The 24,519-nt window shown below is 42.3% G+C and overlaps 1 protein-coding gene across 5 annotated transcripts in view; it reads left to right on the top strand.

Annotated features, from left to right (window-relative positions):
* Positions 1–24,519, top strand: part of abr (ABR activator of RhoGEF and GTPase) — a 131,455-nt gene that overhangs the window by 94,854 nt on the left and 12,082 nt on the right. The window contains exon 1 of one of the 5 annotated variants that reach the window (XM_035178243.2): positions 19,282–19,814. The exons of the other annotated variants lie outside the window; for them this stretch is intronic. Within the exon in view, the coding sequence (XP_035034134.1) occupies positions 19,629–19,814 (186 nt within the window). The 5' untranslated portion in view covers positions 19,282–19,628. Of the gene's footprint in view, positions 1–19,281; positions 19,815–24,519 lie in introns of those variants that run through there. 5 annotated transcript variants of the gene reach the window in all.

The raw sequence follows: 24,519 nt of genomic DNA, 5'->3' as shown, positions 1-24,519 counted from the left end.
AAAAAGTGATCATAGGTTTCTGGAATTCTTAATTTCTAAACTTCATCAAAAGAAAAGTTTTTTGTCGCAGTGTAGCATATAATTTACACTGATGGGAACGAAATGAGATTTTTCTCTCATTTGCTTTGCATGGGGAAAGCCTGCACTCCCAATGTTGTGTTCTGGGATGTAATATCTGTTAGAAATGTCTTGCCTCTGGGGCTTGCAGCGTGGTGGTATGTCATGTATTAATTGTTATATGAGCGAGGAGCGGAGTTGTTTTAATGAGGGTGTGTGTTTGTGTGTGTTCACGCTCCAGTGTGTAGGTATTAATATAAATTAGTGTCTAATAGATGGTGTCATTTATTTTGTTCCTGTCCCCTGTCATTTAGAGCTGTGATCTGTCATGTCTGCATCATATACACCCCCTACGGCGCCATACACACACACACACACACACACACACAAACACAGCTGCCAACAACCCTAACAGATGGGATTCGGCTGCATGTGTTCAGACCCCCTGGAGACACACACACACACACACACAAATGGGTGATGGGCTGATGCATTGTAAATGATATCAATAACTCCAGCCTGCTACATTACCTAGTGTTTATTAGGCCTGTGTGTGTGTGTGTGTGTGTGTGTGTGTGTGTGTGTGTGTGTGTGTGTGTGTGTGTGTGTGTGTGTGTGTGTGTGTGTGTGTGTGTGTGTGTGTGTGTGTGTGTGTGTGTGTGTGTGTGTGTGTGTGTATTCGTTCAGAAACAAACATTGCCCAAGTACTCGTTGCTATTTTATTCTCTTTGTTCCCTCCACAGTTTTTTTTTTTCTCTCTCAGTGATGGTTTTTAATGAGTCTCATCCCTCATAGTCTGTGTTTAATCATACGGCTCTTTTTTTTACGGACGAGTCCCAATTAAGCTGAACTTCCTCATCAGACGATCCTTGATCAGTGGAGCTGATAGAAGCGTTCCGATGGCTTTTTACACTTTCCCTGTCATCTCGCCTCAAAGAAAGTTGCTCACTTTGACAGCTTTCGCTTAAAACATCCTCGCCCTGCCACTTGGGATACACATGCCCTAAATAGCTACATGCAAACCTGTAAGCGGTCTTCTTAGATCATGCAAACATGCAGGTACCCACTTCTCGTCTCTTTGTGAGGAGAATAGGAAAAACCCTCCGACACATTTGATCAATATTTGTTATGCAGCTTAATGTTTTTATTGTTATTTTCCGGGCTTTATGTCATCTTGGTTCAAGCATTAGTAGTTTCAATGTATTTAAAAAAACATCTTCTTACAGAATATGCTTTGGACTGTGCAGATGCAGACATGCACTGAACTCAAGATGATTATGCGGAGGGGCTGTATATGAGTAACCAATGTCTGAGTCACTTGCGGCAGACATTCTCCAGAGTTCTCAGCCCCGAGTAAAAACTCAGAGTGATCCCATGTGAGAACATAGCAGAAAATTATTAGGAGGATTCACCATGAGCGAGTGGGTGAGGGCATTTCTAACACGCGATGGACCCAAAACTGTAGTGATAACTCCAGTCATTCCAGTCTTAGAAATGTTTGCACTTTCAGTTAAACTGGAAAGTGCCTATTTATTAGAATCTTTCAAATCAAAATCCAAAGTCATACTCACTCATATTACATCAAGAGAAAGGATATTCCATCCACTGAGTCTGACTGGCAGCCCACCTCTATATTTCCATGCTGCAAGTGTGGCTAAAAACTAAATAAATGCAACTTTTGAAAATGATAAGTAAAGGGGTGCCAGAGCAGGTTAAATTCTCAGCTGCTGGACTCTGTACTAGTCGGAGGCGTTGGACGGTCTTTTTGATTCAGCCAAGTTGAAAGAGTGAACTGTGAACCGCGTAGGAAGAGCAAATCAGAAAAGCTGTTCTGTAGCTGTTGGATGACTGAGGACTCTGTGAAAGAATAAAGTGAGACCATAAAAAGGCCGTTTGAAGGCCGAGCGATCTGTGGGACCTCTTTCTTTCTTTGCCCGCTGTCGCCTTTTCCCCTAATTTCAACAGCAAAAAAAACGCTGCTCTCCTGCGAACTTCCAAAATGTCGGGGGAAAGCCACTTGATAATTGGTCCTCATTATGACATTACATAATCTTCCAAGAAAGTGTAAAGGATTGACAACAGATGTATGATTTCCTACTATGAACATGCATATGTAGCACATGTGGAGAGGGCAGAGACGCAGAAGAGAATGGATGGAGAGAGAGAATAGGAATGAGAGGTCCCAGATGGTGGCCAATTATGTGATGCTGGGAGTTAAAGTGAGAACAAAGGAGCTCATCACAGCGTGACGAACCAAACACTCTCCAGAGAGACACCACGCATTTACCACCGTCCCTTTGTCTCGTGGAAGAGTCAGGGTTCAGAGATAATTGGAAACAGTCTGAAGGGGGGGGGGTCAGCTAATACATAGAGTGTCATATTTGAACACAGAGCTCGTCAAGTGCATGCTCAGATAATACTGTGAGAGGGATGAAACCTCTTTGTCCAATTATAAGAGCTTTAGTTTTCCGTTTAGACCAATGAGGATCAGTTCACTGGGTTGTGAAAAAATGTCCCACTTCCTCTCTTAGGATTCAGCTGCTTAGTGGAGCTGGAGGCTGAGAGTTGATAATACAGAGGCTCTGCAGTTGGAGAAGGTAGAAGAGGCCATTACTAAGACAAGTAGACTGCAGAGCTCACCGAAGGATTGTGTAGGTCACACTCGGCTGAAACAATCCCTGTGTGGTCAATGGAGGAATGTTCTGCCTGTAGATGCACACTCGGTTTCTGAGCTCTCCTCTTTGGTCTATTATAGGTGTTTATCTATAACCATTTAGAATGACACTCAGTAGAGTGCAAACCTCCGCCGAGGTCCAACAGTCTCCTCATGGAAGCACATTTTGATTCACTAGATCCACTTCAACAAATTCATAGATATCAGTGGCCTAAACATGAGATTTTTTTTCATCAAGATCCTTGAATTATTCTCTGAGAAATCAACAAAAATTTCAAACAACGCCCTATGTCACAATGTTGAAGATCCGGATCCATACCAAAATCTGTTATTTGTTCAGAAATTAGCAAACTATTTAAAGGAGAATAGTTTGACATCTTGGAAAATGCCCTTGTTTTTCTTCTTTGTGAGATTTAAATGAGAAGAGCATAAAGACTGGAAATGGGGGTAAGCTGCTAGTCTGGCTCTGTCTGACATATCTTTTTAGCAGCACCTTTAAAACTCACACAATTACAATCTGTACAAAAATAGTTAAAACATCAGCTATTTTGGTTTTATTGCGTGTCTAAGCCAACCAGCTGCAGGCTGTAGCCTTTAATTTACCAGACAAACATCAGTGCGGTATATAATATATGTCATAAAACTCTCTACCCAACTATTAAGTGAATAAGTGCAGTATATTTCCCAAATATGTTGCTTTAAAGAAGCGCCACCTCTCTCCTTCTCACTTTCCTCCTTCGTCCTTGGATGACTGGGGGTGGAACATCTCCTCAGAGACAGGCCTGCCTCTCTGTCTTCTTTTCTTTCTTAATCAGATTTCACATCACTGCCAGAACTGAGGCTGTGACCACCAGATGCAACTCTGTCTTTTTTTTATCCCCTAGAACCCAGCGAGACCAGGACACTTTCTCCCTCATCCTTTCCCTCTTGCTGTTGTTGGCAGCCTCCTGGCCATTATTAAAATATACGGGCCTGAGCAACACGCTGTGTCCCAGCGTGGAGAGCTCTGGCTTTCAAGTGTCCAGTCAGGGGACCAGAGTCGTTTGTACATCGGTGAGATGTGATGGATATCCGTCTGTTGCTGACGTTCGCTCCGGGCTGCGTTTGTTTTGATCCCCTCATTCCCCCGGGGAAGCTGGTGCTCAAGGTTGTACAGTTATGCAGCCGTAGCATTTACTCAAATGCCACTTTGTTAAAATGCTCCTCTGAGCTGTTTGTTTAGACGTGATGATTGTGCAGGAACGTCGATGCTTTCCACATGGCCCGAGCTGGGGTCTGAGATTGAGCAAGTATTCTCCCGCTGTGGTTCTGCACCTCATTATGCAGGATGGTTGATGAGCAGTGGAGCCTGTATGAGCTTTTTTCTCAAAGGACTTGGAGATATTGTGTAGAGGACAGTGGGGCAGCGGTCTGCAACAGGAATACTTGGAATTATAATTTTTGGCAGAATGCTGTCTTGTTTAATGCTGTGTTGCCGAGGCATTAATCCAAAGCACATGCAGGAATTTCTCAACTTTCAGATTTGAGCTATTGTCTGTATATATTTACTGACATCCTCAGGGAAGTTCTCATTCTTTAACCCTTCTAGGTTCAATACCTCAGCCTCTGCAAGGCCCGATGTGTTGCAGGGTGACCTCTCGGTTCACCACACTTCCCAACTACATCCTATCTACTGTTTAGCATTTCACTCTAAATGTTTCTCCAGAACAGTTTTTTTTTTTCTCTAAACGTTTCTCCATAAGACTGGGATTACTGACATCCTGGTTTTCTGTTCTGCAACCTCTGGAGGAGCTTTGTGAAACACGCACGATCCAATGACAACATTTAGTGTCAGCAGCAGTGGTTCAGATCTAATGATGTTTGGACAAAGTTCGGTTGGCCTCTCCTAACAAGATGGGAGAAACAGCTGAAAAAGAGCTCAATACTGTGGTTCTGATTATCAGCCATAATATTGTAACCATCCAAGGTAGATTCACCACATACAGAGATTGTGAAACAACGTTACAGGCTCCTGTATAAGCCATGAATCCATGTGATGTCAACTGCGTTTTAAGAAAATTGTGTTTTATTTGCAATGTCAGGGAGAAATACTTCACTACCCACAATCCTCAAGTGTAATAGATTGAAGCTGATTGGAGCTTGCTTTTACCATGGAAATGTTTACCACAACTGTGAAAATCATGTTGGATGGATCAGTGTAACATGACTTCTACCAAAGAGCACCACAGAAAATAACTACGAGGTTAAATTTCAAAAAGGAAACACATCATTTAAAGGGATAATTCGCAGTGGATTACAGGATAGTTTCTTCACTCTTTAAATAATTATGTCCACAGTGTAAATATGCCCTTTTGGATTTCCCCATACTTTTTTGCTCCAAATCAAATGTGTATAGGTCATGATTCATCTCGCAGCTGGTCGGCCTGATCCCAGGCTTTAAACTGTGTTTATAAGGATTTTGTAAAATGTCAATGGAGAAAATTTATGAGAAATTTACTTCTGGAATCAAGCCATTGTTAAAGTGGGCGCACACTGTTACACTCCCTTTGCGATGTCTGTTTTATTGTGTTTTGACATCCCTCTTGAGCATTCAAATAATTTCTGAAAGATGAGCCTCAACACTGGTGTGTGTGTGTGTGTGTGTGTTTGCATGTGTGCATGTAGTCCTTCCTAGGGAGCTCCTTGTCCTTGAACCCCACAGTTTTTGTTGAAGTATCTATATCCTGTGTCTGTGTGAATGCCTCAATAGGCTGTCAGATCATACTTGATATGCTCTGCTGGGCCCTGAGAGCCCCAATAGCTCTCCACACTGCCCCTGTCAGTGACTGAACGCACTAAGAGCACTATGCTTATGAAGGTGTACAATGCTTCTGCTATACGAGCTTGTTTTTAAGGGAAGTGTTTGTAATTTACAGTTTCTGAGCTCGTCAGTTTCACAAATCTCCAGATAATACAGTTCCTCCACACCACACGAGAGTGAAACAGTAGCTGACTCTTAATCAGTAGCTTGAGGTACTGCAGCTGTTATTTTTGGGGTTGCTGCGTGCAGTTTTTGTGCTGCAGAGGCATCTGCTCGGCCCCTGTAGTGATCCACGGGCGAGTCGAGAGAGAAAAGCTCCCAACCGCAAACATGCATACTGAATTTGCCTTCTAGACAGTGAGAAAAATGAGTGGACTGCAGGTTGAGGAGAATGCACTTATTAATAGTGCTCCTCTTCTTCTCAGGCTTGTAGGGAGATATTGCAAGGTCCCTAAAAAAGAGGTCTTTTAGCCAGTAGCCTTTAACCCAAACTGTAGGCAATAGCCTGACGTACATTGGCAGAGATGAGGTCCAGATTTCTACCAAACCAAAACAGAACAGTAGGTCAGAAGCAAATAAACAAACATCCAGTCAGTGCATGTATTTAGATTTATGTTGTAGAATCGAGATGAGGCTTTTAAGGTTTTAAAGCTCAATGTTTTTTCTGGTAAAAAGCTATATATTTGTAATGGTACTGTTAAAGATAGCCTATTATAAGTCTTTATTACTCATAAGGTATTTGACTCAGTAGATCCAGGTCATGGCTCAACCCTCTGTGCTTTTGTGTTTGTTTTCCCTTCAGCAAGTCCTGGTGACCTTTCCATTGTCCTTCCCCTCCTCTTACTCGGTATGAATTCTCAGTGTTTAATGTGAATGTAGAAGAAACTGACTGATCACGAGTAACATTTCAGCCTCATGTACAGGATCTACATTCAGCTCCTTTTAAAGGATCAGGCTTTTGAAACTTCATGGTGATTGCGAAGTTGTTGTTGTTGAGTCTATTACTTCCCGTGACATTTTGCTTTTCCTACGGCGGGACCGTGAGTAGTGCCCTTTGTTTGATCCTGCTTTATGACTTCCTGTCCCAGGGCGAGGGAGGGAGACTGCCCGTTTCCTGTTTGGACTGCACCGACTTTATGAACCCTAGCTGGTGTACTTATCACTCAGCTGTCATCTAATTATGTATTTTTAGGGATGCACAATGTGGATTTTGTTCAACCAATTCTGATAAATTCTCACTTTTTTATATTTGAAAAGGATTTTCATACAACCTAATCGCTGTTGTTTGTGAACCAGAGCTTTTATGTGCATGCAGTAATGCCTTTCAGAGCCTCGTCCAGCCACTGAGCCGTCAAACTAATAGTATTCACTGGATTCACCGTCAGAGGCCTATATGTCCTCGGTAAAAATAAAAAATGATGCCACCTACGTTGGTACGTTGGCCTTTTCGCTGGCAAAACCCAGATTGAGTGCTTTAGCCTCTTCCTCGTCACTAGCACACGTCTTGCACTTTTCAAATGCCTAAAGAATTTAAATCCTTGCTGAACATAAATTGATATTTGCAATCGTGGTGTCGTCCTCTGACACAGTGAAAAACAACCACACTGGCGAGGACATGTTGTTCACGCTCGTATTAGACGGACATGCGGCTTCAACTAGACATCATGAGCGTGATTACTTTTTCCTGCAGACTGCATCTCTGCTACCCACTGGTGTAGTAACATCATTGCAATTCTCTGCTCTATTAATCAACTTCAAAAAATATATATTATATATCCCTTTACTGACCTATAATTTATCAGCACCGATAATTATCGTGCATCCCTATATATATTTTATTTTCATCATGCAATATCAAAAATGCCTTACATCTCCCTTCCAGTCCAAAACTCAAGCTTCATTAAATCAGGTTGTGTGTTATTAATGTTTTTATAGTGAGAATCCTCACTGATCATTCTCCTGTCCAGCTTTGAAGATGCAAGCAAAGCATTCCTCATTTGGCATATACACATATGATGTAATGAGTTAAAATTATTTAAACACATAACGCTTCTACATTCTGTGAAACACTTGATAACAAAGCTCTTGTTATTGGCTTCTTGAATTTCTGACCTGAGACCCTCGGCATCGGGGCCCTTTTTTTTGCCTCTGATGATGTAATTGTTTTGATGTGGAGGAAATGTTTCTCAAGTCCCTCCAGACATCTCACATGGATGTTTTGAACTTGTCAGCTGTGTAAAAGATGAGATCACTGCCAGTGCGGTTATCTGGTGTTTACAGCCTCATCAAACCCAGTGTGGGTGCAGCAGAGCTCGGCTGACACTGTGTCTAACATGTCAGTGATCAAAGAAGCATTTCAACCTGATCTACTGCACCTCTTCACACAATCACAAAAGAATGTTAAACCTGTGCTTATGGTCCATTCAAGTGGTGGCGGAATAATTGGAAAAATTTGTTCCTGACTGGGAAAATTCACATGAACGCCACGTCAAGTCGGAGCAACATGACGGAAAGTTGTTGCACGAGCTGCCAAACTGCTGACGTCACCTATAAACTAATAAACATCATTTTACGATCAGCTCTAAAATGTAGCTTCTAATGTGAATTTGTCAAATGTTCTTTTTTTTTTTCACGTGCAAACTGCATGTCCATCACTTTGTAGCAAAATCAGATGATTGTGTGATTAACATGCATAAGTTGGAAATATTCTATATGCATTTCACACCTGAATCTTTTTCCTTTGCTCTTTGTTATTATACTAATATTGAAAAGAGGTGTCAGGGTGTTGTTTAAAAGTTCTAAACAAACAAACAAACAAACAAAATACAACTCCATTCCGACTTCAAACCACATGAACACAACGAAGTAGGAACAACGATGTCACAATTGGAACATCCAAGGAACACGTAAATGCACAAGATATTCAATCCTTGAATTTGAAACTTGCTTTGTAGTTATAAAAACTCAGCAACTGTGTTTCTGTCAAAGGCAGCAACTCACACTTTCTTGAAACTTCTTGAAAGTTCTCTGATGTTATAATGCAAAACTTTATTTAGGCACAATTTAAAAGTTTGCCATCATAAAATATTCCACCATAAAGTGAACTACAAGAATGCAGCAGTTTGAATAACCTCGGAGAACAACGCGGTTCTCTCCGGCTCTTAGTGCTTCTCAGATGACGACTCCCCTCTGTGTGTTGCCTCGCTTGAAGCAGCCTGTTGCATAACTGGCATTTTGTGTTGAATTCATCTGAGAAGTCTTTTTTAAAAAGCGTCCCTGGCAGAGGCATTAAATGTGGTGATCCGGCGGGGGCGCACCGGCTCGGGGTGTGTACCTGTTCCCTGTTCTGCTCCTGCTTTCAAAGAGCTGTGTGGGAGTTTATGAGGGAGGGCACCTCTAATGTCTATTTCACAGTCACAAATGCGAATTTTATGTGTGTTGTACAATAGCCAGGAGAGGGATGTGTGCTCCTTGCGTGAGGTAGTGTGAGATCCAGGACGAGTGTAGGAGTTGTTTGGGTTGTTAGCATCTCTGACTACTGTCATGTTCCCCTCTCCCTCCACTGTGACCTGATAATGCTTCACTCAGCACACATAAAGAAGTGGCGTTCAGCTACGGTCAGCGAGACACCACAGTGATCCAGCCACACTAATCCCAGCAACGCCTGCTCGGTATCGATCTGTAATGGGAAACACAAAGTATCACCCAATAAGAAAAGCAAATGGTTTGAATACAAAGTGCTACACGACAGAAAAAATATTTCAAAATACAGAAGGAAGACTACAAATATAACCTGGGTTCCGGCCATGAAGAGCCTTAACAATACAATTTAAAAATCAATCCTAAAACAAACTGGGAGCCAATGTAAAAAACGACAACACATGTGTGATGTGATCATATCTCTTAGTTCTGCTGAATTTTTTACAGGCTGCAATGGTTTCAGGGTTTTCTGATTAAGACCAGAGGGAAGGCTGTGAGGCAAAAAGCATGTGGAATGGTTTCGGCATCTTTAAAATTGATCTAATTTTGGCAGTATTCCTGACATGGTAAAACTCTTGCTTGGTTTCTTATCCGTCTTCTTTACCTTTCCTTAAAGGGAAAGAGAAGCCAGGTCGAGGCTCAGAGCAGAGTGAAGGTGAAAGGAAAGAGGAGAGTAGAGTGGTACATGAGAGACGAGGCGTTTAGCTGCAGACCTTCCTCTTGAGCCTGAGGTGGTTTGTCTGCCCTGCTAACACTGTTACACAAAGACTGGTCAACATAACAACCCAGTGACCAGGGTTCATGTTTGGAGCCGAGGCCGCCGCAGTCTCCATTGACTGAGGAATTGATTTTCCACTTACACATTGACTCATCTTCTTCACCTGCTAATGAGGTTTTGACCTGACACAGATTTTTTTTTACTCATTGGTGACGGAGAGGAGGATCTGGGAGGGTGTGGAGGCTGCTGTGAATTAGTTAAAGAAGGAGCTGACCAGGTCGTGCTGGAAAAAAGAAAATATCGAGCTCTTATCTCCACCAAGGAGGTTGTTTTTTCATTGCTGTCAAAGGGACTAATTCATGCATCTTGATGAAAAAAATAAACAATAACCGGGACATTGAGAGACCTGATATCTTCGAGATTGTTCAATATGGTGCGGCTTGATTGAATTTAAGGGGACTGTGGGCTTGGCGGAGGTATGCGCTCCACTGATGCTGATACTCTAACTGATACGGAGCCAAAAAGCTTGTGTGGATAGAGATGTTTTAGTTTGAAAACGCCATTTTCAAACTAAAACGTAGTAGTATTGATGTAGCCTTAGCTTAGTGTAAAGACTGAAAAAACGGGAAAACATATCAACTTTATCGATATCTTCTTTAATCAAAGTCTTGGTTTAATGGGATGTTAAAGCAGTGATCTCCTGAAGTTGCCGCTGGTTGCCTGGTATCTTCTTGGTGATTTTAATTCTCTAGATTATGTTTGAGGTATTAGCATCATTCGTCAGCCTCCTCTTCATAACACTGGGAAATTTTGGATAAGTAGTAATTTTTCACTTTGGAAGCACTGAGTTGGTTTTGACCCTGTGGCTGTTTTGAATCTTGAGGTGTACCTGTGTAAAACTTGGTCTTATCCAAGCCTCTCGTCCTAACTTCTAAATACTCTAATTTGATTCCCCCCTTCACATTTTACTGCAACCTCCAGTTGTGTAACACTTTCTTATCTCATTTCATGTCATTGACGATCGTCCTGTCACACCTCCTCCTCCTCTCTGTTATAGTCCCGTCTCCCTCCTCTCTATCCGTGTAATCTTCCAGGTGGCTGCGTCCAGTCAGCCACGTGTTCACACTTCAGAGTGAATTATTCAAGCAGGTCAGTGGTGTTGTCGTCCTATGAGGCTGCACTCTCTTCATCACTGGAACTGGGTCACACTGTTCGCTTCAGATGTAACGCAGCCGTGTCCCAGTCAAGCAGAGACCTCAACTTCAGTGTGCTGGGTTCACAGCCACATCACTCGACGACAGGGTGCTGTATATTTGCAGAAATCACAGCCAACTCTAGTTTACAGCAAAGAACATGTCGCCTCTCACTCACTTCTTGAGTTTGTCCTATTTCAATAAATGAAACTACTGCCAGGTATGACAGCAACTTGTCTGCGCTTTTTCCAGAAATACCTGATAACGACAGTGATGGTTAAACATCAAATAGACCCACTATGTATTTTGATGATAATAGTGTGTAGTTTTATAATATTAAGGTGTTTGAGTAGCTTTAGTGATCAAAATTCATTTTACACCAGTATTGAGGGTTTTGAACATGTAAATTGTGCAGGTTTTATTTCATTTTTCATACAGTTTTTTTTTCCTTCTATTTAAAGCAAAACCCAAGTTGAATGTTGGCTGAGAATGTAGCTGCAGTGTTTGCTGGGGATGGGTGGATCAGATGTAATTAAAGAAAGTTCACGGTGTTGTTGAGCTGTAATTATCCCCACAGAGAAGCTTGTTGTGTATTGAACAAATACACTTGGAGCCGAGGGAAGACGCATTTGAATTTTGGTGCCGACTCTGCATCTAATGTTTTGCCTTTTAGGCTTTTTTTTTTTTTTAGCTGCAACTGTGTCACATACAGACATTAACTCTGCTACTTTTCAGATATCAGGCTGACTTGGTTCAGTTTTACATTATTAGTGCTAACTTCACTTTATGCAGATACAGAGCATCAACTGTGTCGTTAATCTTCGTGGGTAGACATCCGAGTGATTTGAATATTAATCAGATCATAATGAGGAATTAAATTAGACAGGATAAATCACAAGTGAGCGTCAGAAGTTAAAGCAAATGAAGTGGAAGTACAAAGATGTAATAAACATCTTGTATGCAGACAATGACCTGGATATCTGGATGGAGGTGTGAGGTGCAGCACCTGCAGTGTTGCTGCTTCACCATTTGCTCTTGCATCACTCTGCTTGTCAACTGCTTTGTGAGCTTTTGTTTGCTCATGCTCAGTTTACCTCTCTGCTCTGTCCTTATCTGCCTCCAGTTGTTCCATTTAGACTCAAAAATACTCCTCAGTTAAAAACACCACTTTTGAAAGGCTTTTCTGCTGAGTTGTTACTAGATTTACATGTAAGTGAAATGTTGAGGCTTTAAATATCAGACTATTCATAGCTTTTCATCCTTTTTCATATCCTGAATGCTTTGTCTTTCCACCCACTCTCCATCGCTGACAAGATGCAAACACACGGATCCCCATTTCATCTTAACCACACCCAACAACAGACTGGAGCTATAAATGATAATGTAACCTCCTCCCAGCTCTTTCTCTTTTCTTACCCCCTCACTCTCCATCACCACCTTTTGTTCTGAAGTGCTTAATAAGTGATGGAGCGCTTAATCGAAGGAAGGCCCCCTCCCATTGGCTCAGATGAAAGAGAAGCAGGAATAATCTGCGGAGCGCCCTGAGGCTGTGATTTCCCACCCTGCCAAACCCCCCTCCCACCTCTGCACTCCCATCTTAGCACTCACACTGTACCCTGAAGGACCCTCTCTCAAACCCACACACACACACACACACACACACACACACACACACACACACACACACACACACACACACACACACACACACACACCTCCTTCTTTACACTGTTTCCCCTTCCTATGTCCTGCTTTCGAGAAGGCGGCTGCAAAGATCAAAGTGGGAGAGTGGGTCATCCCTTAAACATACTTATAGAGACCCTTCAAATTTAATCTGATTGAATTACACGTCCACAACATGGCTTGCGGCTATCAGTGTCACTGAGTCGATCATGTCAGTCACTCGAAGGCCCCAGAGAGCGCACTTGATGAAAACGCAGCACTTTGTTGTTTTTGATGAGTAAGTTAGATAAGCTCGACGCCGCTTCCCTTTTATGTATTTCCTTTTTTTTATATGCAAGTCACAAATGATCACCTCTTTGCTCACAAAGGAATTACAGTGGGAACAGTACAGAGGTGAGGACAGGAATGTAAATGTGTTGGGATTGTGCAGCATGAGTCGGAGCTGCAGTTCAAAGCTGGGGAATCAAACTGTGGACCCTGCTTCTGCCTTAACGGCAAACTGCTTTCAACATAAGAGTCAATATATATAGAGCAACATTAAGCAGTGCATTGTGGACATCATACTTGTTCTTTCAATTTCTGCTAGCTGTGTAAGTTTATAGTAAAATGCCCCAAATATTCAGTTTTAAAAGAATAGTTTGAAGTTTTTGTGAAATGTTTATTGTCTTATATGTCAGTATTTTATAGTACCATATCTTGCAGTGATTATTCATTTGCTGAAAGTTTCATTAGATGAGATGATCAATACCCATCTCATGTCCATAGCTTAGTTTAGCATAGACTGGAAACAGGAGAGCATATACCTCTGCCAAGGCCCAACAGTCCCCTAATGAAACCACATTTAAATTCACTAGATCCAGATTTTTATTTTGGATCTGCACCAAGGTCCACAAACTCATAAATATCTGTCCTGAAACAGATTTCTTATTTTCCATCAAGCTCCATGAATATTAACATCGGAAAACAGTGTAAACGTTGATGCCCTATCTCACAGTGTTAAAGAAAGTGAAAACAAAATCAGCACCAGGTCAGCACCAAAATTTACTGGATTCTTCACAAGTGCATAGTGCATCCTTTCACCAAGTTTTGTGGTAATCAATCCCAACGTTTTTGCATAATCCAAATTTACCCACAAAAACAGACAGAGGTGAAAACATAACCTCCTTGGCAAAAATATATATCTACCAACCTCATCTCTAAAGCGCTTTAATTAACATGTTATATATAGATAGATAGCAATCTGTACACCAAGATGTAAAAATGGTAAGTTATATATTTTTTACCAGGTTTGACATGCTACAACATTTTCTCTCATGATACCTCGAGCCTCCACTTTTGTTGTTTAGAGGTGCAGGTTAACGTTCCCATCACTAGCTTTGTGGTTAATGTTCAGACATGGGAGTGGTATAGCTACTCTTCTTCAAAAATAAGCCAGTAAGTTTATTCTCAAAATATGAAAATATTCCTTAAACAATGGGAAATACCACCATCCATACATATTGTACAGGTCAGGCCGGACAGAACATACAGACTCCACAGTGAGAGGCCCCAGCTGGATTTGAGCCTGGAACCATCTCCCTGCGAGGAGAGACATGGTTCAGCTTCCTAGTCCAAAATCTGGAGTTGCAGTTAGAGGATCTCTTTCATGTCAGATATTCCAGCTATGTCATTTACAACTAAGTTACATCACACACTTGGTTTGTTTCATGCAAAGAGGGAATATAGTGAAGGTTGGCCACAAAACATTTACAGGCAGATGTTTTCAGCAGCTGTATAATGCTCACATGATGTGAACTGTAAAGTAAAAAAAAACAGGGGCTTGTTGCACGGCAAACACCTGACTGTCGACTGACTTCATTACACGAGCGCCAGGACCATCCCACGTTCAATAACCAGGCATGGATTCCGAGCTGCTCCATATTCATGTCAGGGCGCCGTAGTCGTTAAATTGATCATTAATTTATCTCTGGCCTCTCGAAGGTCTCTGTGATTGGCAGAGTTGTGTTGAAGCCTGCAGGAGCCGAGGCCAGAGAATCGCAGAATCAACAGAATCCCGCTGCTTTTCAGGGAGCGGCCGCGCTCTCTCTCCCCCCTCATGGAGTTTGGAGTAGAAACCAGGACCTCGTTCAGCGCTCCCTTCCCCCTTCAGTCTGGTCATATGGAGCAGCTTTACGAGGGGCTGTGCCACCCAGCCCATCTATAATTAAGAGCCAGGACTGGTCCTGATGTCAGAGCATAGGCACTCAGACCTGAGCCATCTGTTCTCTCACCTTTTTGTGATTTATCTGCATATTAACATTAAATAATACCCCATTTTAAGATAAAAATGTCTGTAAATTGACCTTTAATAACTTGGTGGTGAATAAGATGTTCTGTGGACCTCCTGTTGTCTTTGTAATGATGGAAGAAAAACAGAAGAATTGAAATAACCCAGCCTCTTTAACACAGAATGGAGTGCTTAGCTCCAAACCTGGTAGAAAAACATCGCAAGGATTTCCACTTTTACTAATTACTCTCTCCTCTTTCATGTAGTTTACCATTCCCACAAGAACTTAATCTTATCTCCCTGTTGAATGCCCTCCTCCTCCTCCTCCTCCTCCTCCCAGTCTTGCATCTTCCTCTTTTTTTTTATCATTCCCATGTCTCCCAGGCTCAAGGCCCCACACAGTTCATCTTCTCATACAGTTAATTTATCTCTATGGTATATTTTTATCTATGCCAGGGCCTTTTAGGAAAGCAAGGGGCCATTATTCCACTCCTCTTACGCACAGTGAAACCAGGGAGCTGAAATATTTTGCTACCAACAATATTTAGACAAACATTATTGTGATGCATCACTCTCCTGTTCTTATTTTCCATTTCGATGTCACATATGGAGTAAATTGTGGTTTTGGTGAGCTGCGGCGGTCTCGCTAACTGCGAGGGCTATTTTAATATGCGGAGCTGTGTGAAGTGAACCCACAGTATTCTGGGTTAACATGTCTGCATGTACAGTCAATGTATGGGCATGGTGGTTTTTTTCGCCATAAAAAAGTTATGAGCCAACACTAGAGAGAGCGAAGCGCAAGATATGTGAATGTACAGTATGTGTTTGTGTTCCGTCGGGGGAGTGCATACGTGCGTGTGTGTTCGCTCCATGATTTTGTCGATGTGATTCGTTGTGAAGTCTCGGAGTCTGGTTGACCCGGTCATAGAGACGCCTGGGAGCTGCTGCTACTCTAAGGAATAACTGGGATCTGTGAAACTTGAGTTTTTATGAACTGAGTCTACCTGGATGACCACAGGTGATCAATTTCATTATTGTGATTTTATTATATGTGAAGAAAAACATTCATAGGAAGTGTCACGGGAAACAAAGGGGTTAGAGAAGACAATAACATGACACACTCTTGGAATGTGAGGGAAACATAAACCGTCTGTTATCCGTTTCTGTTTTGGGAGCTGCTTCTCTGTCACTATCCTTAGACTTTGAGGCTTTTCTTGACGGTTAAAGATAAAACCAGCAGCCAAAAACATTTGAATGCAGCTACAGAGCAATGTTAAAATTAGGGCCCTGCATGACTGAACAGAGGGTAGAGGCATGAGCCATAACGTGAGACGATGTAATGTGTGATGAGCAGCAACCACTGTGGTCACAAGTGAACGTTATGATTTATTGGTTAACGCTAAGACATGGAGTAAGTGTAGGATTCAAACAGAAGATTCATACATCCACTCTCAGTTAAGTGCAGATCCAAATAAACATTCAGATCTCCTGAATTTAAATGTGTGGAGAGTTGTCGGAGGTATCCGCTCTACTGAGTGCCATTCTAGTTACATATCAGTTGTCATTTTTTAGTTCTAAAACAAAGAATGTGGTTTTTCCTCTCTCAACAGTTACATAGCCTAAGTTTAAAGTCTTGAGAGTTGGCTCTACCAATTCTCAAGACTATTAACCAAATTACAATCAGTCAACCCTCAAAAAGTAGCAATTTACATCTTCATTTTGCGAATTAAATACTCTGTTCTTTGAGAGTCGATTAGACAAAATAAAGAAATTAGTCACATCACCTCAGGGTTTTAAATCTTACTAGGACTATGTCATTACTATGAAGTCAAAGAAACAATCAGGGATGCATCAATCGGATGTGCAGGATCATTACCGGTGCTGATCCTCAACCTCATTCATCGTTGTGACTGATCCACATCGAACTCAGATTTTCATCTTTGTAAAGTTCAGTGTTTCTGCTGTGGGACTTCAGATTTGGTGCCACATAAATCCACACAGTGAGTTATAGAGTTTCTGAATTTGGGGGAAAATAGAGCAAAAGTCTCAGACTGACATATGCACTGAGTTTGGGTTATGGGGGAGAAAAAGTCGGATTAGTGCATCTCCATCAAACATACATTGACTGATTCAGGTCAATTCCAGGCAATGATGATGACTATGATTTACTTTTTCATTTTCCTGCCTTTGTTCGTCTCTTTGATGGATGCTGTGGTAACAGACCTGTCTTACATCAAGACTGACTGAAGCACATATATAACTCTGAACATATACACAGTTAAAACACTCGTCTATTTCTGTGTGCCCCTTCTCTCTCATCTTACCCAAAAATATCTCGCATCTCCCTGTGGGTTTTTCTTTTTCTTCCCCCAATTTTCAAAACATGGTTTTCCCAGACATTCTTTCCAAGATGTGACGCATGAAGTGTGCATATCTCATAGTTACGAAGCCTGGCAGTTAAAAATACTCTGTGGCGAGGGTTGGCTGAGGTCTCCTCCATATCAGCCCAGCCCACCCCACCCGCTCCTGATCTCCTACGCTGTCGGCCACTAAAAGTCAGACATACAGGCTGTCCTGTTTGATGCTTGATCATCGCCACACAACACACACTAACCCACATGTTTTTAGACTGTGGTATCAACTGTCTGCTGCTATCTGAGACGTCTCATGATGACATGATCAGCTTTTTATAAACAGTCTTTGGTGCAGGAAAAAGGTCTGTGTTCATCCTACCTGGTTTATCTGCAGATCTATTAAGCTATCGACACAAATTGCAGACCTAAGTTTTTAAAATATAAGCTCTGTAATTCAGCTCAGTATATAAGAATTACAGCAAAAAAAAATAATGTTGCGCTTTAACTTGCTAAAGAGGAAGTGATTCTATAAATGTTGCTGCCATGACGAAGTTCAGTACCCGTGAATGTCTCTATAAGTCTGATATGGTGAAAAACAATCAAATTATCAAAATAATCTGGCGGTGATTTTGACCTGCAGTTTGACCCAGTTACCAAATATTGCTGTAGTTTATCCGAGGATCGAGAAGAAGACACAAAAAATTGTGTTCCTAAATCATACCAAATTCAACACTGCACTTCCTCGCGCCCTTAACAATGCACATGCCAAGTGTGAGGCCGATAAGATGAAAGGTAAAAACAAATAATACGCCGTAAAAACAACAATCAAAGCACACCAACAACAATCTGAACAAAAACAACATCCTCTGCAGATAACTGCTGTAGTGAAGGAAATTTATATTGGACAAATCTTAATATATATTTATATCAATCATTTAAGGCTCTTGATGTTGAAAAAAATGTTTCCTCTGGGATTAAATCTGATTGTTTTACATTTCTGGGTAACACGCTCCTCTCCTTATCTGAACCCTTCATGAATCCCTGTGCCAGGCATCAGTCTACCTGCCTGCACACACCAGCTCTGAATCATAACAACCATTCAGCCCAGCAGACAGTCCGTCTTACTGCTCTTTAAAATGCAGCCTCGTGTCTGTAACCTTTCCCCAGCAGATTGTTTCCCCCCCTCTCCTCTAATTCAAATGAGATGGGACAAGGTGGATGGAGATGGAGTTTGACAGGCACACGCCGGCTCCCCCTTCCTCCGATCGATCCAATTTTTTACAGAGGAATATGCCGTTTTTAAGAGCAGCCGGCTCTGGCTGTCCTGTTTAATAAAGATGGTGATTCGCTCTGCGCCTCTCCCAGGAGGTGCAAGCGCCTCTGCAGTGTGGGTGTCTTTGAGTGACTTTCCAATGTCAACAGACGGGGGTTAGGCATTGTAGTGGAAGAATGCACGCACAGTCGCACACACATTTACGGTGAGTGGAAAATGGAAATTGGTGGAACTGGAGAAGAGGATTGTGGTGAGGGAGAAAAACAACACAGACAGGAGGAAGAAGAGGGTGGAAAGAAAAGGAAAAATGTGGCCCCTGTCCCACATGACAACGTGGAAGCTTTTAAACCTTATTCGGTTTTTAATCCATTAGAACATTCATCTGCTGTTCATATTTCTCAATCAATACCTCCCTACTTTGTAGTTTCACACCCTCGCTGCCTCTTTCCTCTTTATCACATTCCTCCCTCCACTCACTTCTGACCAACTCTGGGAAAGGTTGACGAGGGGTCAAAGCACTGAAGAAGAAGAAAGCAGTTAAGCAGTCGTCCTTCTTTCGTCCCTCCTTCACTCTCCATCTCTCTGCCCCACTCGCCTTTCTCATTGACTGTTTATTACTCCCACCATCCCTCCCTCCTCTCTTTTGGAGGTGTGTCCATCAACATCTGGAGGAGTGGGGGCTGCTCAGTGACAACGGGACCTCATTCACTCCCCTGAGCTCCCTCCCTCCCTCCTCCTCTCTCTCTCTCTCTCTCTCTCTCTCTCTGCCTCGCTCCAGCGCTCTGTATCTGTGTTTGCCGTTGTGGAACTCAGATTTGCACAGTGAGGAGATGTTGGCTGCTGACTGTGGAGTGAGCTCACAGATAGAGAGGCACCCATGTGGAATTATTATCAGGCTTATCAAGGAAACCATGGCAGCATCTTGTCCTCCTTCCTTTCATCACTCTCTCCTCTTTTGAAGTGAGCGATCATCTCTTGGAGCCTTTTTTTTTGTTGTTGTTGGTGAATTCCCGGAGTGTCTCTCCACCAGCATCACCTGGTCCGCTGATCTGTAAGAGGTTAGCGTGGGGATCCAGCCAACTTCCTCCACCTGTGTTTTGGTGGGAGGGGGAAAACCAAGAGGCGTTGGGATGACGGACATCCTGGTGTCGGATGTAAATTTGAACTCGGTGTGCGAGCGTCTGGAGCAGCACTGCTGCGTGGACCAGAACCAGCACAATCTGTCCAGCCAGCCGCAGACCCCCGTGCTCAAGAGGCACACCAACACCGGGGCCAAGCTATGGGGCCGCGTCCGCAGCAAGCTCCTCAGACAAAAGGTCACACACATACACAAGCTGTGTTTCTTCTTCTCTTTTATCTCCCCCTTCACTCGCATTTGTTCTTTCCTATTCATCACTGTGTCACTTCCATCTGTTTGCTATGTGTGTCTTTTATGTTCAGTCTGTTCCTCTCCATGTGTGCGCTCTCTCTCCGTGTGTCCTTCTTTCAGTTGACTATTGTTCTTATCTCAGCGGTCATTTGACTGCCTCCACACGGCAGGTGATAGTGCTCAAATCTGACCTGCAGTGACATCCTCTACAATACATGCTAAATACTATTTATATACATTTTATTATATTTACTATAAAAACTTTCATTTATGCCATTTTACTTAAATTATCCAGGGGAAAACATTATGTGTATCTGATATTAAAATTTGTAATGTATTTAATTTATAGCTTATTTCATCCAAAATTAAATAAATCAATCAAAATAAGGTGCATGTTGAGGTTTGTTTCAGAACATCCTGATGTTAATGATTTGAAAAATAACACCAGAGACTAAGAAGACCAATTATTCCTTGGATACTAGACTATAATTGCGAGAGGTGTAAAGAATTGTCATCACTGTAGGAACCACTGTCCGTGTTTGTGGAATAATAACTTCCTCCTGCCTATTGCCATTCCTGTCACATTCTCCATCCACCCGTTTGTGTTTTTCTTCATATAAAGCTACTAGTGAGGACTGCATGCGATTTCCAAATAAATGGTAAAGCTTGTAGTTCAGTATCAGCCCAGCTCCCTCTGCTGCTAATTTGAAGTACTGTCTCCGTCTGGCAGAACTGATCTAATATCCCTTTGGCATTTTAAGCTCAGATATTTTTTTCTGTCTCCAATAATTAATTGTCACATTATCCGCAGAGCTTTTTTCAAAATATGTTAAGTTTCCCGACAGCGTTTTGTTATTCAAATACTCTTGGCAGTTCATTGTGTTTGCATAATTTCAAAATTTGCAAAAGATTAGATGGAAAACAAGCAATCGCCCCATGTACAGTTACAGGACTGAGGTTATTATTGTCATTTGGTGAATATATTCAGGTTGGACTGTGTTGACGGATCTGTTAGCTAAAGATGGGTACACACACACACACACACACACACACACACACACACACACACACACACACACACACACACTTGCACACAAACACAAGTTTGGTGCTGCATAGTTTAAATGCAGGTCTGGGATTGTGACTCATGCATGGGTGGAGGAAAAAGGAACATTTTCTTTTTCTCCAGATGCTTTCTGTATGTGGAAAATGGAGAGGAAGCACGTGAACCTGTTCTAGGTCTATGCAGAGCTCTGCACACGCAGCTAAAACTATGACTAATGTGCCAAGATATGAGCCCTGGATGAATTTCTCTTTTTTAGTTTTACAGCATGTTTGCACATTTATTTAGCAGTCCTCCTCATCTTCTTCACAAGTGCTTCAGCAGCAGTTTGGGCTGTAGTATGAACTGTTTCAGAAAAATAATTCAAGTCTAGAGTTGACTTGACCTTTCCTTCAGTGCTTTCCATTATTCAACAGGCCAGAGATAGGCTGACCCCTGGTTATACTGGAAGGGATGAAACTTGGAATTACATTCTAAGCCCAGACTTAAATGCATTGACCTGCAGGTCCTGTATTGATCATTCTTTCCCCTTTACAGAAATCCCTGTCTTAATGTCAAAGAATGTGACTTTAAGATGATTTCTCTATTTAATTTTCATCTCAATTTGGCAGTGTTATATTTAGTTTGACAGCATGTGATCCTGCCTCCCAGCCCATCACCCTGAGCAGAAATCCCCTCTCACCCAAATGCTCTGTTCATTCATTCATTTTGAATGAAGCGTTGGATGCCAGGTTTTATGAGTAAACTTGTGTTGCAGTCTTTTCCTTTTGATCCTATCAGCTTTCCTACAGTGCACCCACCCCCTTCCCTGGATTGCTGCCTCTACACGGTGGCTGTGAATGCAATGTTAAGTCATCTGAAATAGGAACATCACGTCGGGCGGCCTGAATGTTCAAAACGCATCTGCAAACATCAAAATCTGAAGTGCAAAATAAATTCAAAAACATTTTTCTCCAATCTCCAACAGTTTCTCCAACATTTTTTTTTTCTTTCCTGTTTTATTTTGTCTATAACTTGATAAAACTTGTCTCTAAAAAATACTGACTGTCACTTTCTAAATCATGCAGCTATCTACTCTGAGGAGGAACTTTAGAGAATTATTTATGACGAATTCCCAAAGACCACAGGGGCTATTGCTTTTTCTGTTTGCGAGCCTCTGTGGTGTGCAACATATTATTTGTAGGAACATTGATCTTAGCGGATGCATGGCGGTATGGAAGCGCAGTGTCGAGATTGTCCTCAGCCTAAAGCGGCGCCTTAATTAAGACACAATCTAATGAGATGCTGGGCTGGCACGGAACACTAATTGGCCTCTAACCAGACATTGTGTGTGTGTCCCAGTAAAATAACAAATGATGATCAAGCGGTTAGCGGGTTGTTGTGTGTCTAACTTCATGTTTGGCTGTTTCTGTGGCTGGTGACCTGCTTGCCGGGCACGTTTTTTGTTTTTATTTTCTTTGTCGACTTTTCAGCCAGCTTAGCGGGCAGAACAATGGAGCTGTCGTGCCGGCTTAGCAGTGGCAGAGAATCAGATCCAACCATTATCATCCGCGCTCACTCTACCTCTCGCCCCCGCTGCATTTTAACCCACATACGAAATTATGCTCTCCCATTTGAGCATGTTGATTAGTGCAGAGGAGATATTAAGGTTTCATCCTTCCCGTGTGCCTAAAATGCCAGGCAGTCCCATAATAGCCCATTTATATAGGCCACATAAATCTCCGTCTGTCCCCACCGGAGGGCATAGCCTTTTATTGGCCCCAATCCATCCCCAGTGTGTGAGATCTGCCATTGGTTAATGAGCTCCAGGAGAGAGAGCAGGTCAGTAAAGCATTCTCAGGTTGGTGCCCACAATGACCCGCTCGGCTCTGGTCTCACAGCCGGCCGTGTGCAGGTGGGCTTTAATCTCAGTGGGGTGACAGCAAGGCATTCATCATCTAATTAGGCTGTGAGAGTTGGGAGATGGGAGTTTCTGGTATGTTGTTAACGTGCTTTAACAACCGTCTGGGCCCAGTTAATAATAGGAAAGATTTCATAGTTGTAAACGAAGATGATGAGTCAGAGTTACCACATGATCTGAGGGTCGTTGAAAGATTTATCAGCAACAGTTTACGACTTTTTTAGCTGTTTTTCGGAAACTTTTCTTCAATGCTGAAATGACAAAACATGGAAGAAGGGACTTTTTTCCAAATGTCCCGAAAAAACGTATATTTTACATCACAGCTGGAGCAGCTGTGGTGATGCTGGTTGCAGCTGCTGCTGCACCACTGCTGCTGCTGCACCACTGCTGCTGCTAATAGAGCTGTTCACCTGTTTATTCAAAAGTCAGTGAAGCTCGGCTCAGTATGCGAAACCCTGAACTGGAGAATCGATTGTTGTTGCTGTTGAACTCACCGATTGTCAACATCACTTACGTTGATGAGTCCTAAATGCTGCTGCTACAGAGCGCTGGTCCCCTTATTATTCAAACACTATTAATTTTATCATGTCTCCACATTGCACCAAATTTGACATCATACTTCTTTAGCCCTTAACAATACACATGCCAAGTGTGAAGCCACCAAGATGAATGATTCTCAAGAGTGTTTCACATACATACAGATGTGTGGCTATAATTAGTAGATGGATAGATAGTAGAGGGCCTTTAGCAGGAGTTGCAAATATAATGTTTCATACTTTTTTTATTTGCAGAAAAACGTTAACCATCCATTTTACTGAAGCATATGGGAATAGAGTGTATTAGACAGGGACATTTGTTTTGCTTTAGAGCATCATTGAATACAGTAAGTGCATGCGTTCAACTCAAATCCAGCGCATTAAAGGGCTTTTTTCCCCCCTTTTCTATTCTTAAGTGTAGGATAACTCACAATTCCTTCCACATCAGTGCTCTTACTCACCCAGGCTGCAGGCAGGGTTGTGTTGCATAAGTGTACTATGAATCCTGTGTGTTGCTGTTTACACGCCCTGCCAAACACACCGCCTGAGAGTTGAAAGGCTTATCTGCGAATCGCAGCCCTCCGCCGGCCCAAAACCCGAGCCGATTGGCCCGCGCGTGGAAGTCGGTGGACGAGGAAACATGGCAACTGAGTCACAAAGGCCTCAAATGGCCACAGTGACATCAGCAGCTGTTGAGTAAAGACGCTCTCTCTGATGCAAACATAAACATTGTACTTAAGTGGATCATGAGTCTAAAAATAGTGATGCGCTTGTATTCGAGGCAAATTACACTGCATTGTAATGTGTTAGCAAGGAATGAAAAAAAAAAATACAAGACTCAATCACTGCACCAACAATTCCTGTAATCCTGCTGGAGTTGAGGAGCCCTGCAGTTTGAGCGGCGTTCTAATTAAAGCACTAATAAAACGCTTTCTGCAGCTGAATGAATATTTAATCAGCCAGAGAGCAGCAGAGGAAAACTGCCATGAAACACCAAGGACAAATTAAACAGAAATTCATTAATTTAGCATATCAGAAGATCAAGTTGTGTTTTGAATATTGTCACCAGCATGCGGTAACTCTGCACAGCAGCAGTGGGCTAATTAAGTGTGTGGGGATTTAATTATTAAAGGCTCTACACATCATTTCGGTT

This window comes from Hippoglossus stenolepis, chromosome 15 (genome assembly GCF_022539355.2).
Source record: "Hippoglossus stenolepis isolate QCI-W04-F060 chromosome 15, HSTE1.2, whole genome shotgun sequence".
In the NCBI taxonomy this organism is placed as follows: domain Eukaryota; kingdom Metazoa; phylum Chordata; class Actinopteri; order Pleuronectiformes; family Pleuronectidae; genus Hippoglossus; species Hippoglossus stenolepis.
This window is presented reverse-complemented; position numbering and strand designations above follow the sequence as displayed.